The 21,172-nt window shown below is 34.6% G+C and overlaps 1 protein-coding gene across 16 annotated transcripts; it reads right to left on the reverse strand.

The window, feature by feature from the left end:
* Positions 1–77: 77 nt before the first annotated feature.
* On the reverse strand, positions 78–20,948 carry LOC127799166 (uncharacterized). Of its 16 annotated transcripts, none has more exons than XM_052332956.1 (6): positions 20,185–20,887; positions 18,523–18,683; positions 18,308–18,345; positions 18,134–18,195; positions 14,530–14,634; positions 78–1,359 (listed from the first exon to the last, which is right to left on the reverse strand). In XM_052332956.1, exon 6 carries the CDS (start codon positions 1,152–1,154, stop codon positions 282–284), a length of 873 nt encoding a protein of 290 aa, XP_052188916.1. In that variant the 5' UTR covers positions 1,155–1,359; positions 14,530–14,634; positions 18,134–18,195; positions 18,308–18,345; positions 18,523–18,683; positions 20,185–20,887; the 3' UTR covers positions 78–281. The 16 variants fall into 16 exon arrangements, 12 of the variants coding, with proteins under 12 accessions (XP_052188916.1, XP_052188957.1, XP_052188904.1 ...); XM_052332997.1 differs by having other exon boundaries at positions 14,530–14,651; XM_052332944.1 differs by having other exon boundaries at positions 18,308–18,350.
* Between the last annotated feature and the right edge of the window lie 224 nt (positions 20,949–21,172).

Genomic DNA, 21,172 nt, shown 5'->3' on the forward strand with positions numbered 1-21,172 from the left:
TCCTTAAAATGTCAATGGTTCCTTAAAATATGGGCTTTGGGTTTGAGTCAGTATTTAAAAGTAATATTTAAAATCAATTTATGAAGCTCATTGGAAAGAACTTGTTGGATTCTAAAATTCAAAACAGAATTTTATTTTACTTTTAAAGTATATGTTTTAAGTATTTAACAGACTTAACTCTCTTTTAACTTCAAATTCAAAGGGGCAAATGATAATACTTTGAGAAGGGCCTACTTACTACACCTTGCTATTGCTGGTCTTTGAGCAACTGCAACCACATTTTAAAGCATGTCCTCTATGGATGCCGTAGTCATCCAACTTTTGTGGCTCTCCATGATTTTCTCCACAGCTTCACTAAGAGCCCCTTCCTCGTCGCCGTCAAAAGAACCGGCTAAAATTTCACCATCTGCATGATCATCACTCTCATCACCACGTGGCACCTCATCAACCTGTCTGACGAAAACTAGAGTGGCTTCCTTCATAACATATCCAGACTTCAGCAAATGCAATGATGGCAGATAAGCATATCTCACCAGCAATTCTGGTTCTGTATCATCAACTTTAGACGCTACTGCCTTTGTCATTGTCAAATTTCTCAACTCCACCAATTGTTTATGGGATGCGCAGATCTTTCCTTGTTTCATAGAATCTGTAATCGTGACATTTTGAAGCTTCATGTGTTTCTCGAGAACATTGAGAAGCACACAAAGCCTCCCACTTGCATCAATTAATAACTCTATTGCTAATCCAAGACGGTTTCTCAGCTCCTCTGTCATCATATTTATTGCATCACCTTCTTCTTCTTCTTCTTCTTCTTCTTCTTCTTCTTCGTAGGGCCTTGAATGTTCATTTCTAAGAATGGAAGTTGCCATGAAAAATACAAAACTTTCAATGTTAGTGCTGAACCTGGCTATCTTCCATTTAAGTAAGGTCAAACATGACATTTCCGGATCCTTCTCGGAGAGGCTGGTGTTCAACGTGGCTCTCTTCCATTTGAGCAGTGCCAACCATGACATTTCCCAATCCCCGTCAAAGAGAAAGGGTAACTGGATATCCAAAGAAAAAAGATCTTTGAGTGCATCCAAGAAGCAAAAAACTTTAAGTCTGATCTTCTTCCGACAAGGGGATATAGCGGGCCACTGAGACGGAAACATTCTCAACACGGCGTACAAGATTAGCAAAATGCTTCAAGACCATGTAGCATCTGAACAGCCATTTAGCATCCAATACCTTGTTGAATATGGAGATGATAAGTTCATCGTTTAACGGATCGAACTCATTTGTCCATGAATTCACCATCCCTAATTACTTAGGCTATGCTCTCCCAAAGTTTCACCCACTTCAGCTTGCTAAGTCCACCTGAAAAGACGAGAACTTCAGGAAACAAGAGGAGAATTATCTACAGTACTGTAAATAGGAAGCTAGAACATCTAGCAGTGCACTCGTATGATCCCTTTGTGAAACCAGAGATTAGGTTCAATCTTATAAGTACTCGTGCAGTTCTAGCTTTCAAGAGGATAGTTTGATGTTTGTTAGGAGAAACCATTATCTCAACCCGGGATCAAGAATTTGTCAGAAAGAACAATCAAAGAAGGTATTAAACATATATAATAAGTCAATATATTTCAAGGAAACAAATGCAGATATATTACTTGATAACAGTGTGATCACATGAATAAAACAGAGGGGTAAGTCTTATACTTGGCTAAAAAGAAACTATTAATATGGTAAAGAACTGTGTGAGCAAGGTAATACAGATTCCTGAATTACTATTATTCACAGATGGGGATTCTATTAGCGACCCCTGTATAGAGGCATCTCAATGTATATGCTCTGGGTGAAATCACTATTATTCACAAATGGGGATCTATTAGCAACCTGATGTTATGACAAGACTCAATTAGGTAGAAGTTAAGTGCACCACTGCTCAATGTTGATTTCCTAACGAGAGGCACTAGGGTTACATGGTGTTACAATTGTGACTCGGAATTCAAATTTGACTGAGATTGAGACTCTTAATTTGATCATGATTATGATTTCGAATTTGACTGTGATTATAATGTTATCAAATTCAATTTTATGTGAGATTTATCTCATCTAGAGGAATATCCCCATGCATCATCTTCTTATCAGGATATGATTTCAGGTGTTCATCCATAGATGATTTTAGGTCTATAAATAGATGTCCAATGCTCTGGAATTAGTTGTAGGTATATCACTTTTGTATTATCAATATTTGGTTAGTGATGTTTTGTTCTTTTTGTCCGTGAATTTTCTCAATTTGGGTTTTACTCGTAAACTCTATGTTCGTGTGTGGTTGATTGGTTTGATTGTGGTTTGTTATCGATCCAATTTCGTAACAAACTGATATCAAAGCCATTGGATCAAACCATCAATGTTTGGCAGATCTCATCCGTTGGATTCGCATCATCGTCATCATCTGCATCAGTTGGTTTCAAGTTGCCTAGCATGTTCATCCCCCGTCGTCGCCGCCGCACGTCCACCTCCTCCTCCATCGTCGACGACCTCGCCTTCACCGTCGACTGCCCTTACCCTCATCGTCGCTTCAAATCCAATCATCTTCCTCCACCTCATTGTTGGTTTGCCATTCACCCTTTGCCCCTTCGTCGTTTGGAACATCGTCAGTCGCTATCAAGCTTCTTGTTGCCGATCTACTATCTCTTCCACCATCAATCATCGGTCAGCCTTCGTAACCTTGCTCCTCTGCCGTCGGCCATCAACCTTCCTTGTTGCTTGTCGTCCATCAACACAGCCGCCATTGTCGATTGGGTTTCTCCATTGCAGAAGACCATTGTTTCAGCACACCCAAATCCTTATCCAGATCTGGTTAGATCCGAACTACCAGGTCCAGACCCGCTTCAGATTTGGTCAGCCCAGGGTTGACCCATCAGGCCATATCTGGCCAACCAATCTGCTAACCCAAATTCAGATATGTTTTTGCGCAGATTTGTTGCCCAGATCTAGTTAAGATGCGTGTAATTTTGGACGGATGGATTTAGATGAAGGTGGAGTTATCAAGGGAGATTTATATTGATAAATGCAAAGTTATTAAGATGAGCAAAGATATGTTGAGACTGGTCTCTGACTAAGCTTTAAATGCAGCTAAAGATATCCACTACAGTAAACTTTGTCTGGATTTGGGTAGTATTTCCTGTGGTGCAGTTTTTGGTTGGTATCTATCAAGAGATTAACTCTCCGTGATTTTATTGGAAGAAAGAATTTTGGATAATTCCATATTTGAATTTCGTGTCAAGGTGAAGCTTGTTACAATTGTGACCTGGAATTCAAATTTGATTGAGATTGAGACTCCTAATTTGACTGTGATTGTGGTGTTATCAAATTCGATTTTATGTGAAATTTATCTCATCTGGAGAAATATCATCATGCATCATCTTCTTATCAGGATATGATTTCCTGTATTCATCCATAGATGATTTTAGGTCTATAAATAGGTGTTCAATATTGTACTTGTTGTGTTTCCATATTGTACTTGTTGGTTTCACCATATCAACTAAGTGATGGAACACAACTATATCAATTATCTTCATTCACCATCTCATGAAACTTCTCCATGTGAAGATAGTGTTCAAACTTCATTTTATCATTACTCCGCCAGGGGATATTATCCACTGCCGGTCCCAAGCCCGGATAAAGGAGGAGGGTTGCGTTAGGTAGCCGATAGCCAGCGTAAAACCTAGTCGGATCCAAATATGAATTCTAGACAAACTATCTGTTAGGATGTAACCCACATAGAAGTCTAGAGTTCATGTAGCCAACCCCACATAGTGGGATAACGGCTGGATATGTTGTTGTTGTTGTTAAATAGGTGTTTAATGTTCTAGAATCAGTTGCACCTATATCACTTTTGTATTATCAATATTTGGTTAGTGATATTTTGTTTTTTCTGCCTGTGATTTTTCCCAATTTGGGTTTTCCATGTAAATTATGTGTTCGTGTGTGGTTGATTGGTTTGATTGTGATTTGTTATCGATCCAATTTCGTAACACATGGTATAGTAAAGCTTTAAAATCTGCACTTGACAAACACTCATGAGATGTCTGAAGATGAAGGCCTAACAAGCTAAGGTACTAGAATAGTGTGTTTTGTGTGTTCTTAACTCAAGGTGAAATTCGTGAAGTTCAAGGGACAAGGACAAAAAGTGTTGGCACAAGAGCGTACACCTGTGTTGCCTAAGGGCACACATTTCCTAGTTCACAAAGTGACAACAAAGTTGAGATATCAATAGCGGACTATGTGGTTTGTAGGAAAAATGTTGGTCATCTACCATAACTAAAGGATAGAGTAGGTCCAAGATGAGGATAGAATCATTAATAGAATGGGACAATATGCAATGATATAACAAACTGTGCTTAACTAGGAAGCCACAACAAAGGAATGCTAGAGTCGCAAATGAGCTGAGTTGTTTATGAGCTACTCGGTGTTCGGTTCGACAAAGCTCGTTTGAGTTTATTCGTTAAGGTAACCGATTTGAGCTTGAGACTAACTTTGAACCTTGATTTGTAAATGAGCGAAGCTTAAACTCAGTAAAGCTCGGCTCAGTAAAGCTCGGCTCATTAAAGCTCGCGAACATGTTTGATTGAGGCTCATAAATATGCTTGATTAGAAGTTTGAGAACAATCTCGTTTATAAATACATTAATACTTTTATTTATGATTTTATAAATATATTATTTAACATAAAGTTATAAAACTTTAAATTATTATAATAATATAATTAATTTGAATATGTATTATATATATTAATTTAATCATTTAACGTAGTATAATATATGTATATATAATAAAGCGAAATAGCAAATTAGGTTTACGCAAAATAACAGGTTTTGGCGAGCCCAAGTTTGCTAGCAAGCTCAATCTCAAGCTTGAGCTCGAGCTCACCAGCAGGTGCATGAGTTTTGGTTGAGCTCGAGCACTAGCCTAGAAACTGGCTCGCAAGTTGAGCCGAAGCTCAACGAAGCTCAGCTCGACTCAATTCAATTACAATCCTAAGAAATGCACTCGTAGTTAGCATTAGAAAGGTTGGAGTGTCAGGCAACACCTTATGCAATGTGCTAGAGAGAGTGATGGCAACTACAAAAATTCAACAATTACCACGAGTTTAGGTTGGGAACCAGTAGAGGATGATGGACTTGCAAGCCACATGTTGTGAGATGTTCCTATCAACAAGCTCTAGTGTGCCTATATCATTTGAATGATTGTTTGAGTTGAAGATAAGTGTCAAGTTGGAGTGTGATAAGAATAATGATAGGGATTTATTTTCGGAGTTACTTATCTTGTTTTGTTTTGATTTATCATAGTTGTTTGGATGATGGAACTATATTTGATTTAGAGATTAGATAAGAGTTATATTTGATTAGAGATTAGAACCATCTTTTTACTAGATTACTATCTTTTAGATAAATAATCTTTTCATTGCCTACAAATAGGCAACATAATGTATTGAGAAATTCAGTTTTTGATAATTAAATGAGATTGATTTCCACTACTTGAGCTTCCTCCTCTCTCAGCTTTTCTCTTCTCTTGCTTCTTCTCTTTGCTTTTCTTCTTCTTCCCCGTTCTTTCTTTTCTCTACTTCCAGCAATTTTCCCCTTTTGTCCTGCATCAGTGTTTATATCCTTGAATGGATGAAGGTATCAAAATGTGCCATATGAAAACCATAGTGCATGGGTTGTGTATATCCTTTCTTGCTATCCACGGGCCATGCAATAAGAATGTTTTACATCATGAATTAGCTTTGCAACACGATGGAGGGCTAAATGGAGTTCATTTACTTTATAGATCTATGCCCATTTATCAGCTACTCTCCACCAAATGAAACTAAAAAAAAGGCAAACATCATGGAAGCAAGATTAAATAGATCTTCTAAGATTGAAGGCAAATGCAATGCAGAAAGCTTCAAGGTTTCTTGATAGAATTTAAATATCAAACATGATTTAAATTTTAAAGACAATATTCTTTAGGGGAAAAAAAAAACAAAAAAGAATAGAGAATCATGGAAGAAAGTGAAAATAGATATTCTGAGATTGACAGCGCTAGGGGATGAGGAGAGAACCATGGAAGCAAGAGAAAGTAGATCTTCTAACTACTAGTGATAGTGCCCTAGATGCTAGATTTACATTATATGGGATGTATGTGAATGGCACTGTTAATTATTCTTAATATTAATAAAAGATCATATCTTCGTTCATATCTCTCCCCCTCATCTTTATGAATGAGTTCTTAGATTTTTTGGTAGACTTCCTACTCTCAAAAGTTTGAGACTGTGTGAATTGGATATCTAGTCCAGGATTTCTTAAAGGTATTCATAGTCCTTAGATTTATCAGAAAAGGACTATAATTAATCAATTAGTAGACTGACACATGAGTTACTACCATTGTTTAGCATGGAGATGCTAATGAGATGGAGTGGTGAGTCACATGTCACATTGCATGGGATGCATATGGTAGACATGTGGGTGGGTGTTGGAAGAACATCCATTAAATGTGACGCCTGCAACATATCACATGGTTTGAGGATTAATGATCTATCGCTGCCTCTTGATTGTGTATCTGGTCTTTTGACCAGAGACGACATAGTGTCTTGTGCACTGGTATCAGTGATTTGTCGTTGAGCGAAACCATCTAGTATAAGAAGTGGAAATGCTCTCTGTGCGGTCTTTGTACAATAGTGTATGGAGACAAATGTTCGCTAATGGGATCCATTAACCTCCATTGGATGGGGGCAAACATCCTATGTAATCCATGTAGGTGATTGTGATTGGAAATCCCTTAAGGTGAGCATGAGATTGGAAAGAGTTCCAAATGTTGGATTGGATCTGACATGCTACCTATATCACACACCATACTAGATCAATCTTAGTTACTGAATCCTATGAGTTTAATCAATCCATGACTCTCACTCGGTCGGGATGTTAGTTAGTGGAAGAACTATAGTGCATGGTAATTGAGGAGCCTTAATAGGTTCATATGGAGTTGAACTTCGCTACCATTAGGATCGTCCTGAGTTCTAGCTAGAGGATACTCAGGATCTTTCAGGGTGTTCTAGGGATTTGGAGAGATCCTCTTAGTAGGCTGATAGGATTGGTCAACGTTAGGGAGTTGACATGTCCTGATTGCTACATGACTATGAACTTAGAAAGTCACACGCATATCGAGTAATGTAGCGGGTTAGTGATCCATTGCTATTAGTGTGTTCCTCGTTGCTGTTGGACAGTGATGTTGGTTGCTATATCATGTGTGGGACACATGGATCTATGGTTATGGGAGATGGCTATTGGATAGCAGGGCCTTAGAGGCAATTAGATGAAGTTGGTGCTGGCAGACGGAATTGATTGACAAGTTCATGGAGCGGTCAACCGTTTCCAGTGCTTGCATATTGTCAACCATTCGTGCTCTGTCAACTGGTGCTTGAAATAATGTAGATCATCTTGAAACGATCGACCAATTTCCTCAATATGTTGATCATTTCTGCCATTAAATGAGACGCATCTTTGTTAAATGCTCAGATGCAAATCATGAGAGAGGGAATGGGAGGGGAGAGGCGTGAACGGCTTGTTGACAAAAGGGAAAGGAATTTGAAGGGGTTTGGTGGATTAGAGAATCAAGGGACTCGATCGCGTGAGCTGCTCTCCACCTTCTCTCTTCTTCTTCCTTTGTTCTGCTTCTTCTTCCTGCTTGCTATCCGTCTCCTTTTTCTTCTTCTAAAGTTGCGGCTTCTTCTTGTTCTTGCTCCAAGACAAGCTAGTGCAACTCCCTTCTTCTTCTCCCTAAAGAGTGGTTGTTGGATAGTCAAGAAGCAACGAAGAAGGAACAACACATAGCTCCGGATCCCCCCCCCGGCCATCGAGAGGGTCCTAGCATGGCTCCGTTGGAGGATTCCTTGGCAGCTTGGGGGTGGACCAACTAGGTCCTCTACGTTTGCGGAGGAGGGCTGGTCACCCAAGTGCTTGCAGGGAGGGTGCAACTAGCTAGACAAAAATGGAGGAGAGCAACGCATAGGCAATCGGCACCGATCTTCATCCGAAGGTGTTAGACCGAGAGGTGCTATGGCACACACCAAGAGGGGGGTGAATTGGCTATTTTAAAAAAGCTTGATAGAAAATCTTGAAATCCTTTTGATTGAAAATAAAAAATCAATCCAAGTGAGGATAATGAAATGCCAGCAATAATAAACAAATCAAATAACACAAGTAATAAAAGAACACAAAGGGTTTATAGTGGTTCGGCTTAACCCAAGCCTAATCCACTACCTTAGCTCCTCACTAAGGATTTTCAAAACAATTCACTATCAACCCCCTACTCAACCCAAGTAGGTCCTCTAGTCCTCAACTAGGAAATTTACATACCTCCCAATTAAATGAGCCCTCTAGATACACAAGTTAGGAAATACAAAAAATGTATAATTAGAGAGAATCTAAGAGAATAATCTCTTAGTTACAATGTCTCTCAAGATTAAACAAGACTTAAATGAATGTATACAGATTTAGATCAAAGCCTTGAAGAGAAAAAAATACAACAGTGAAAGCACAAATTTTATAAGCTCGAGTAAAAATGATCTGAACTCTTTAGATCAACTCGTTCACATCCATTAGCCACTTCTTGATCATCCATGAGTTATATATATAGGCATCCCAAAAGATTGAAGAGAAATGTAGCCATTTGTGACTGTTGGAATTTGAAAAACTAGCCATTGTAACTTTTTGTGAAACACATAGTCGATAGATCAAATAAGTTAGTCGACTATTTCTTCAAATAAAACTAAGGCATAGTCGATAGACAAGAAAGCATAGTCGACTATCTCTAACACAAATTTCCCATAGTCGACAGACGCAAAAATATGAAGAGGATTTTGAAATTTATGAACAAATATAGTCGACAGATACCATATATAGTCGACAGACTGAACAAGCATAGTCGACTATCCTAGGGCATAGTCGACAGCACAGAACCACATAGTCGACTATCCATTATGAAAAATTGAAAACTCAACTGATAACATGTAGAAGCACACTTGATTGATACAAAACATCACCACATATTTACATTTATTTAGTTTAAGTAAATGTCCTCATTTTGTTTAATTTATATTTTACCTTCCATTTACTTTAATACATAAATGTAAATAAGAAAGTACCCCTATTTGAATTCAATAAAAATATCTAAAAAATCAAAATCCATAAAAATAAAAAAGTAGAATTTGGATTTTAGTAGGAACTTAGGATTTTGCGATTTTACCACCTCCAAGATATACACTTTTTATTTCTTGAAAAATTCGTTAAAAATCATTTTATCATTAATGAATGTTAGCTATTGAATTACTAGGAGTTAGTTTTCTAAAAAGAAAACATTTTCATATATGTCTCCTTATAAGGTGCTAACCTTCCAGACTTAGAAAAATATGATTTTGAAATCTCGATACTTGAACTTCATTTGGTTTTTATTCTCACAAAGTAATACTGATATTGAAATTTATTAATGTTGAAAACCACAACCTTGATTCATGACTTAGGGATTAAATAAAACATTGTTTTTCATCATCAAAACTAAGTATACAAAAGTAAAACAACATTCTTCCTCTTTTTGAGGATGACAAAACTTAAAATCAATTTCAACAAATCTCTCCCCCTTTTTGTCATAAATCAAAAAGGTAAGTCTTTAAAAAATAATTTTCTCTTGAAACAAAAAAAAAAATCTTTTCAATAGAAATGAATTGGAGATAAACATAACTAAGTAAAGATAGTTTTAAAAACTAGAGATAGCTCCCCCTTAAGATGACATTATTAATATCAAACATAATTTTTGAGCACATGTCATATATATATATCAAAGAAACCTTTTTCATGAGATGCCAAAAAAAATTGAAAAAAATTCATACCATATTACATATTCATGATCATATTAGAGCCAATCTATATCTTTTCAAGAAATCACTCATATTTAAGCAATCAAGGCGCTAGATCAAATCCATAGCCATTCATCATGTAAGAGGCATATACATTAAATGATCAATATAGGAGTTAAATAAATCATTTCAAGCAAATAGAAAAACTCTCTTTGAAAAAGACTCCCCCTTAAACTTATACGGGACATTATAAGATATAGAGACATTTTTCATATAAAAATAGAATAGCAATTTGTCTCAATTCAAATGATTTTCGCAAGAGTAAAATATGACAATGATCATAAATTTGAGGAATGAACCACATGCACTCATATATATATGTTCAAAGAATAAGTGGTCATCCAAAAACATAAATCTAAACAAGTTATGGCAAATTTAATGCAAGACATATTAAGGATAGGCTTTAAGAACATGCATTTGTCTTTTGATAATCTTAGCCATACTTGTAATCACATAGGATCATTACATATAGATAACTTCAAGAAGCAAGATGATCCTTCAGCAAATAAAGCATGATTTCATACCCAAGTATTCATTTGTCACACAAAGATAATCAAGCTATTTCATACAAGAAAAATAGCATTATAAATGATTCAAGACATGAATACTATATGCCATCAAGAATATATCATTTATCAATTTTTTGAGATCTAAGAGATTAACGGCGAAGCCCTTTGATTTAACCAATGATAGATTTGAGAGACATGAAGAATCTAAACTTCTTTGAATCAAAGGTTTCGAAACTTAGAACAATGTGTTTCAAAATGGAGCTCTCTGGAAAACATGTTTCAAAGCATGGGACAACATGTTTCAAAATAAAACATTATGGAAATTGTGTTTCGAAATAGAATGTTATGATGCTTCGAAACTTCTTCAGATAAAATCACTTGAACTCAAGGATTGATAGAGATTTATCTAGAGTTTGATTTCCAATAGATTTGGACATGATACCAATTGATATTTTCTTTTCAAGCAAGATTCCTTGAATTTTTGCTAGGGCTATAGCATTTGTATTGGCACATTTAATTTGGAATATTGTGGGGATTTATGCCATTGTCTTTTTGTTCCATCCATAGGATTCAAGCAACTATATAATCACTTTTAATGAAAGAGAATGGAATGGAAATTCAGTTCCTTCAAAACAAAAACACTAGGAAATTTCTTATAACTTAACATGGATCATTAGTGTTCTTTTTAGCTATTTTGCCTCCAAGATGGGATTTCTTAGGATTGGATTAAAGTCTAGCACATAGGCAAACACTAAACATGATGTTCATCCTACTAGCTATCAAATATAGCAATGGTCCAATCATATTTCTATATAGCTTATTTTCCACCATTTGGCATTTCGCATATTTGTCTAGGATTGATGAACTATTCTTTTGAGATGCAACTTTTCAAAAATATTAAATTTCTTAAGAAGATGTAATTTTTGCTTAGACATAAGGATCCCTTCATCTTCTTTATATTATACTTATCTCAAGTTCCCTTTGCATTAGATTGGCAAATTTGATTCCATAGGGATTTATAGATGCTACATGAATCACTTGTAGATTCATAAGATATCATTGTTATGAGGTTTAGAGACAATGATATATCTTTTTGATCTCTTTTAAATTTTTCCTCCAGACTAAACTTGCTAAGACTTTCATACCATGACTTAGGGGCTTGCTTTAAACAATATAGAGCCTTGGAAAGTTTGCACATGATTCTCATATTAAGGATTCTCAAAACCAAGGGGTTGTTCCACATATACTTCCTCATTTATATAACAATTTTAAAAGATATTTTTAATCATTCATTTGAAATAGCTTATCCTTCTTATGACATGCAAATGCCAACAATATTCTCAAGACTTCCAATCTTACTTACTATAGGGACATAAGTTTCATCATAATCTATTCATTTTCCTTGATTATATCCTTGGGCTACTGATCTTGCTTTAATTATAATAAACATTCCACTATCATCTATTTTGTTTCTAAACACTCATATGGTTTGGGTGATCTTTAGGTCTTGGAACTAATTGACACAATTTATGTCTTTCAAATTTATTTAGCCCTAGTTGCATAGCCATAAACCAATTTTCATCCATTAGAGCTTCCTTAATATTTTTGGCTCTACTTGAGATATAAGGGCATCATATTGACATTTATTTTTAGGAGATGATCATGTTCTAATTTCTCTAAAAAGATTTTCTATGATCTCATCATCTTCCATAGATTTTCGATGATTCTCTCTCTTCATGAGCCACATTTTCTTCATTAAGCATTTAAAATTATTATTATTTTAATGATGGATTGATTTCCTTGAGATCTAATTCATTATCACGATCTTCATTAGGTTTTAGAATTTCAACTCTTACATTATTAACTATAACTAGAATAGTTCTTCTACTGTTAGAGTCCTATTATTAAATACTCTATATGCTTTACTTTGAGTAGAATATCTTAAAAAAATTCTTTCATCACTCTAAACATCAAATCTTTCCTAAAGAGTTTTTACCACTATTAAGGATAAAACATGTACTACCAAAAACATGAAAATATGGAATATTTGGTTTATAACTCATAGGGGTTTTCTTTAAGATAGGCTTTATAGAAATCCTATTCAACATATAGCATGAGGTGTTAATGGCTTAGATCAAAAGATTTTTGTTACAAGACACAATTCTTAGCCATTTCTTGTAAAGATCTATTTTTCTTTTCAACTACCTCATTTTGTTCTAGCACTAGAAAATTAATATCATTTTTCTTCACAATAGTACTTGAATTATTCATTTCAAAATTCTCCTCATGATTACTTCTAATTTTTTGAAATATATACCTTTATCAAAAGATTTCAAATTATCTAAATGTTTGACTTTTTAAAGCAAGAAAAATTACCAATTGAATCTAGATAAGTCATCTACAATTACAATAGCATAATGTTTTCCATCTAGGCTTTGGATTCTCTTAAGTCCAGAAAGATCTAACTGAAGTAGGGCTGGAGACCTAGAGGTGGAGACTTCATTTGAAGGTTTAACAGTTACATTTAGTTGTTTGCTTTTCATACATGCACCACAAATGTAATCATTTTCATATTTGAGCTTTAGGCAATCCTTCAACAAGATCACGTTGGATAGATAGTCAACAACATTTATGTTCACATGACCTAGTCTCTTATGACAGCCAAGTTTTGAGAAATAGAGGATACTGAGCATTTTTCTATACTAGATAAGTCTAAGTACAATTTCTATCATATTTCCTATAATCTCTATTTCTTTTGTTATGAGACAAAATACTTCACATAAATTAGCATTAAGCATACTAGCTCTATGTCTCATTTGTTTTTAGACATGTAACCTTACAAGAATTAGCATTAATGCATATTTTATGATTCATATCACATAAATTGGTAACACTAATCAAGTTATGTTTTAAGGCTATTTATCACAAACACATTTTCCAGAACATATCAACAAATGTTATTCTCCCCCTTAATTAATGCATATATCAAAACACTATAATTCTCCCTTATTAGTTAAGATCTTCAACAAAATCATAGAGGCAAACTTATAACTCAAGATCATCAAAACTTATAAACACAGAGAGTTTAGGGAAAGAAAGATACCAACAAGATTTTAATTAATAAAACCTTTCTTACACTTGGTTGGCAATACATCATTTGGGGTTGAATTTCTTTTTCATCCCCTTTTCTTTCATGCTTGATTCATCCGCAAAGATTTCATTTTAAGTTTCATTTGGATGTCAAGCAACCTGCAAATATAACTCATCCACAAGCTTTTGGTACCCAAACCACTTTGGGTTCACCATTGTTAGCATAGAGCTCCTCCTTAGGAACCCAAATTTGTTTAAGCTTATGTGAATTATTTCTTTCAAAACCTTTGCTTCTAAAATGATACCAATAGCTAGGATGTGAAGCAAAAGATTTTTGTTTCTTTTTTATGAAAATTGTTTGCTTCTTATGTTTATGCACATTCCTCCTAAAATGAGAATTTTTAGGTATCAAAACATGCTTGGATTCTTGGGGTTTAATATGAGAAATATTATACAGCTTAGTTCCCTTAGGAATCCATTTCAAATTAGGACCACTAGATGATTTCCTTTTAAAAGGATAACAAAATGCAATGTGGCCTTTCTTGCAGCAGTAAAAGCATTTAACATCATGAGAGGTCTGTAAAGGTGAGCTTTTGACATTAGCTCTTTGACTATTGAAATTTTGAACACCTAGTTCATGATCACATGAATTTGTAATCTCCTCTTTTAAAATAGATCTCTCATTTAATGCACTGTTTGAGGATTTCAATTCAAACTCTTCCAAAACTTTTTCTTTTAAAAATTCTTTATTGGAAGTAATCAAATATTCATTCTTAAATTTTAAAACTTCCAATTCTTTTGACAATAAATCTAATTTCTTTTGAACAGTTTTATTTTTCAAACATAACTTTTCAAAATTTTCATATAAATCATTCAAAGCATTCAATAACTCTTCATTTGAAAAATCATTCTCACTGTCATCATTATAAGCATACGAAAAACTAGACTCATGATCAATATCAATAACAAGAGTAGAAGTAGAGGTTACCTCCTCTTCTTCATTTACCATGAAAAACATGTTTGAGCTTTCTTCACTAGAGACACGGGAACTTCCTTTCTCCTCCATTTGTTGATGATTCAATGAATTTTCAACCTGTGAATTTTCATCAACTTGCTCACAACATTATTAGAAAGATATAATGAATCAAGAGTGTTTAGAATATCTTTAGCATTGGAGCATTTAGAAACTTTAACATAAATATCATCACTTAGGGCATGCTGTAAAATATGCATAGCTCTAATATTTAAAAAAAAATTCATTTTATCACGATCATCCCATTCCATCTTTGATTTTAAAACAAAACCATTTTCCACAATATACCACAAATAACAATCAATGGATGTCATGAATACACAAATTCTTTTTCTCCAAAAATCATATAATGAGCCATCAAAATACGGTGCCACATTTATAGAATAACCTTCTTTAAGAGCCATGGATCTCTCCTTAGGTTGTTATACCTTGAAATAAGGAGTTAGGCTCTGATACCAATTGTTAAACCGAGAGGTGCTATGGCACACACCAAGAGGGGGGTGAATTGGCTATTTTAAAAAAGCTTGATAGAAAATCTTGAAATCCTTTTGATTGAAAATAAAAAATCAATGCAAGTGATGATAATGAAATGCCAGCAATGATAAACAAATCAAATAACACAAGTAATAAAAGAACACAAAGGGTTTATAGTGGTTCGGCTTAACCCAAGCCTAATCCACTACCTTAGCTCCTCACTAAGGATTTTCAAAACAATCCACTATCAACCCCCTACTCAACCCAAGTAGGTCTTCTAGTCCTCAACTAGGAAATTTACATACCTCCCAATTAAATGGGCCTTTTAGCTACACAAGCTAGGAAATACAAGAAATGTATAATTAGAGAGAATCTAAGAAAAGGATCTCTTAGTTACAATGTCTCTCAAGATTAAACAAGGCTTAAATGAATGTATACAGATTTAGATCAAAGCCTTGAAGAGAGAAAAATACAAAAGTACAAATTTTATAAGCTCGAGTAAAAATGATCTGAACTCTTTAGATCAACTCGTTCCCATCCATTAGCCACTTCTTGATCATCCATGAGTTATATATATAGGCATCCCAAAAGATTGAAGAGAAATGTAGTCGTTTGTGACCGTTGGGATTTGAAAAATTGGCTGTTGTAAGTTTCTGTGAAACACATAGTCGACAGATCAAATAGGTTAGTCGACTATTTCTTCAAATAAAACTAAGGCATAGTCGACAGACAAGAAAGCATAGTCGACTATCTCTAACATAAATTTCCCATAGTCGACAGGCACATAAACATAGTCGACAGATGCAAAAATATGAAGAGGATTTCGAAATTTATGAACAAATATAGTCGATAGATACCATATCTAGTCGACAAACTGAACAAGCATAGTCGACTATCCTAGGGCATAGTCGACAGCGCAGAACCACATAGTCGACTATCCATTATGAAAAATTGAAAACTCAACTGATAACATGTAGAAGCACATTTGATTGATACAAAACATCACCACATATTTACATTTCTTTAGTTTAAGTAAATGTCCTCATTTTATTTAATTTATATTTTACCTTCCATTTACTTTAATACATAAATATAAATAAGAAAGTACCCCCCACTTGGATTCAATAAAAATATCTAAAAAATCAAAATCCATAAGAATAAAAAAGTAGAATTTGGGTTTTAGTAGGAACTTAGGATTTTACGATTTTACCACTTCCAAGATATACACTTTATATTTCTTGAAAAATTCGTTAAAAATCATTTTATCACTAATGAATGTTAGCTATTGAATTACCGAGAGTTAGTTTTCTAAAAAGAAAACATTTTTATATATGTCTCCTTATAAGGTGCTAATCTTCCAGACTTAGAAAAATATAACTTTGAAATCTCGATACTTGAACTTCATTTGGTTTTCATTCTCACAAAGTAATACTTGATATTGAAATTGATTTATGTTGAAAACCACAACCTTGATTCATGACTTAGGGATTAAATAAAACATTGTTTTTCATCATCAAAACTAAGTATACAAAAGTAAAACAACATTGTATACCAAAAAAACCCCTTATGGCATAGGCTATTTCTGTTTCGCATGTGGGTGATAGAAACTGAGTCTTGCATGGTTGATTTTGGTTTTCGTTGTGTATGTTTTATGCTTCCGCTATGCTATTTTCTGTTGAAAATAAAACCCTTGCATAGATCCACACTGGGTTGGTGTTTATGGCACGCCTTTAGCCACTACCTTTCACTGACATTGAAGGTAAATGCAATTATGCAAGGAAGTAAGTTACAGCATGACTAGATAGAATTTAAATGTCAAACATCAAACCTGATTTAATTATGTAAGGAGAAGACCAACAGAGGCTCCAAAGAGGAGTGGATGGAATGGAAGAAGTGTTTCAACAAAAGAGGTAGAGAAACACCAAGAAAAACATGGGAAGAAACCAGCTAGAATTCATGTAACTGACCCATCTAGTGGGATTAAGGTTTGACGTGTTGTTTTTAGGTGTAGATAAAAGGGGAGAAACTTGACCACGTGAACTATAGATTATGCACCGACAAGGATGCACAAATCAACCAGAAAATATAGAAAGAAAAAGAAAAACCATTAAAACTAGTAAGAATGGGGTTAACACAACTAACTTGGAAAGTAAGGTTATCAACGCCATCTAATCTATAGAAAGAAAATGAATAGAAGTTTTATTTTTTGCACGCAGACCCACTAAAGATTTGAAAGGTTATTTGGATAGAATTCAAAATTCTTGAGAAGGAAAATCATAAATATATGTGATGGAGCGAATATTTTGTTAGTTGAAGAAAAGAGGACCTATACATAGTCTAAATACTTCTGAGGGCAAGTACATCTCAAATGAAGAGAGTTGAAGGAATCTCATTCTCACACAGACCAATAAAAGATCAAGAGGTAGTCTCCTGCCCCCACCCCACCTCAAAAAAGGTATTGCAGGAGCAGGAGTAAGTAAAAGGGGGAAAAAATCCTAAACTTTAGCAAAAGCATAATCTTTTTTGTACAATCAAGAAAATAGAGAACAGAGAGAGAGTCACAGTTTCAATTCTTTTTTCCTTTCATGTCCAATGTGTATCGTTCCCAATTAGAAGCCTAAAGTAGCACATGGATAAAACTGAAATAATGACATATGACTCATAGAGGTTAGCTATTGGATTAGAATTGAACGACCTTGTGAAGCAAGTAGACTACAGCTATTGAACAAATATCTTACTAGCAACATTATACAAGTATAATCCTCTTGAAAAGGATGTGACACAACTAAACTGTATTTTCTATATATGACATATAGTCATTCACAAATCATACCTCCAATCACAATATAATGTAAGTTAAACTCATTTAGTGATCGACGTAGACACCTTTACTGCAAATTAATCAAGTATAAATGTACTTAACCCAGATCTTCCTATTTCAATTCAAATCCATATCAGACAACAATGAAGCCATATGCATGAATTGATAAAACATTTAATGATAGATCAATGAAGTAGATGAACCCGATTTCACTATTACAATCCCTTCAAGCATCTTTGACTGCATCTGTAAATGGATAAGTACCTGAATTGTTTGCTTGCTGAGAATTGAAGAGAACCTTGAGCAGTACACAAACAACAATCGACCTGCAACAAAAGAAGCCCACATGAATGTCAACTAAATCCCCACACTCATGTTGTAGGTCATTCTAATTGAAACAAAAATTCGGATTTCTAGGAGAGGAATTTTGAAGATTACCTATTCTCTCGAGTTTATGAGGCCATCCATCACAACCACTGTTCTGTAGTGCACAGTGCGGTATATTGCGGTATTATATAAATGCAAGAATGGAGATTGTGAAACGTGGCAAAGAGTAAGGCTTAGCTAAGAACGATTGTGACAATTGTACGGTCATATTTAGAGCCGTATCATTTAAAAAGAAAGAATCAAAATTGTGAATGAGTTAGACTTACGTAAGAAAGAGAAGAAAGAGATAGCTGCTTGCTCTGGTGGTTGGTTTTCTCAGCAAGTGTGACTGGCAATCTACAAGGTTTATCTCAAGACAGATTCCACCATCTTATCCCATGGGAGACAATACCCAAGCCACTTAGATTGCATTCCCACCAAAAAAAACCTATTCAAGCAAGAGTTCCATTCAATAAGAAATGGGAGAGAGAGAGAGAGAGAGAGATTCACCATGTGTACCAAGTCCAAGTAAGCTAGTTTTATGCTTACAAAATTATGCACTGCATCCTTAGACTTGGAAAATCAGCAAAGAAATATATTGATAAAAAGTAATGTTTATTGTGTAAAACCATGAGCTCGTCCAAGAATCAAACACATAACCAGCATGTTGGAACAAGAATCTTAACGACTTATTATAAACTTCAGCTACTTTAACCATATGCTCTATCAAGGTCAGGATTTATCATCCTTCACATTGTCTAAAAGTGACAACTTAAAAGGTTTTTTGAGTTGTCTTTTGGGAATTAACATTTATACAAATGCCAAACCCACGCCAAAAGAAGATTTAAATTTAAAAGTTAAACCTTGCCAACTTTTAAAGGAGATATACAAAGGAACTTCAACATTATTTATGAAGTGGAGTAGGAATATGCACTTAAGAAATTCTTTGTAGACATGGTCACAAGTTTGGAGTAAACATGGATAACCATTATCCCACGCAACATCATTAAGCCTAAATACACATAGACATAGTCTTACACGTGTGTGCTTTCTTGTTTGTAGATATTTATACGTGCAAAATTTTAAACACAATGAGTAAAAGACTTTCATTTTAAATCATTTACAGAGATGCCCATTATACAGATCTAACAACTATACCAGAAAATGTCCTATAATAACCATGAGCACTTTAAATGCTTTGTTAGCCAACTTTTCATCCTAGAGCCTCTTAATCGGTGAACTAGTAGTTCACGCCAAATGCCTAGGATAACACAAAGACAAATGTTTATGATAGTTTATGATATAGTTGAAAGTGAATTGACTAGGTAAAAAGTTCAAAATCAAGTGTCATCAAATAGTTGGTCAACAGGGAAAAGTTTGCATCTCTTCTATGTAACATCAAGCGTGAAGTAAGAACATATTCTCCATCAAACTGGATAGATTTATCTAAGTAAAACAAGAATGTGTGCTAAATAGTGTGTATCAATTGTCCCATCTATAATACAAATTAATTAAATTCGTTATTTCCCTCATACAAGAAAATGACAAAATAACTAAAATATCAAAAAGAGATCGTCTACAATTAAGAACTCTTCACGTCTCTACGAGATTAAGTAATGGAACATCCAAAACTACTTGGAAGACTAGCCGTAACAAGAAAAGGTGGGTAAGTTAAGCACGAGAAAATACCAAGAAAACCACTCAACAAAAGAAAAAAAATAAACAAATTGAAAACTCAACCAAAAACATATATCAAGAAAAGCAACCATTAACCGTACGAAACATTGCTTATTGAAATTATATCCATTCAAGAGCCTACATAAGAGGACGTACATGGCAGCAATATAGAAAGGAAAATATAATAAAAATAACAAGATAGTTAAAAGAGTAATATGCAAGTAGGGAAAGGCGATAGAGATAAAGTAGTACTCGTGAAGAAGATCCTGGACCTGAATTCAACCTCAAGAAGAATATCTTCAACATCTTTGATCTTCCTGTTGTGATTGATAATCGAAAATTCCCGTATAATCGAGACACTTGATTGGATCCGTGCTCGGTATCAGTAAATTCCATCGAAATTTTGTAGATGTTTACATCCCCGGAGGAGTTTGGATTCCTGCGTTCCACGGAAAGAGATTTAGGGCTGTGGAATTGAACAACGAGACAGTAATATGCACGAGGAGTTAAAAAGAAGAGATTAAGGAAGCGGATTCGTTGCCTCCTCGGAATCGGAACGGACTACTTCCTACTTTGTTCGTTGATTCTTCCCCTCCGCATTCTCTGTCTCTCGTGCGGGGACGCCGCCGCCATCGAACCAAACCATCTCATGATTCCGATCCGCGCTCGCACGTCGGCCATTGTCTACTTCATTCATCTCCTCCTTTCCTTTGTTGGTGGAAGACGGTGGAAAATATTTTCTCCCGGGAGAATGAGGGAGGGAAAGTAATTACCCCGGGCCGGGTCGGGTCGGCCCCCTGATGCCTCGTTATGTCATTCTATTGATATTATAAATTTATAATAATTTATTATGTATTTAAATTTTAAATGCATGATCATTAGTGAAGATAATTTTTTATAACTCAAGAGTTTGTGTTGTTGTCATCTAATTTATCGTTTTTTCTATAAACAACTCTTCAAAACTAATTATTCGATCTACAAAATGTAAGTGCAAAATTCTATGTTAATTCGTGTGAGAGTTGTAAGATTGATTATTTTAAAGTGTTGAGTTAAAAGAAAATTAATTTTATTTTTAAGTAAATTGCATTTAAACTCTTTATGATTTAAATTATTTACAAAAAAATCTCTTATAATTCAAGAATATCTCTAGATGTCTTTATAGTTTATTATTTTTGTTTAAACACATCATTTAAAGATATTTATAAATTTTAGCGATTTAAAAATGTCTCAGAAAGTCTTTTATAAATTAATTTTTTTACT

The sequence above is a fragment of the Diospyros lotus genome, chromosome 1 (assembly GCF_014633365.1).
Source record: "Diospyros lotus cultivar Yz01 chromosome 1, ASM1463336v1, whole genome shotgun sequence".
In the NCBI taxonomy this organism is placed as follows: Eukaryota; Viridiplantae; Streptophyta; class Magnoliopsida; order Ericales; family Ebenaceae; genus Diospyros; species Diospyros lotus.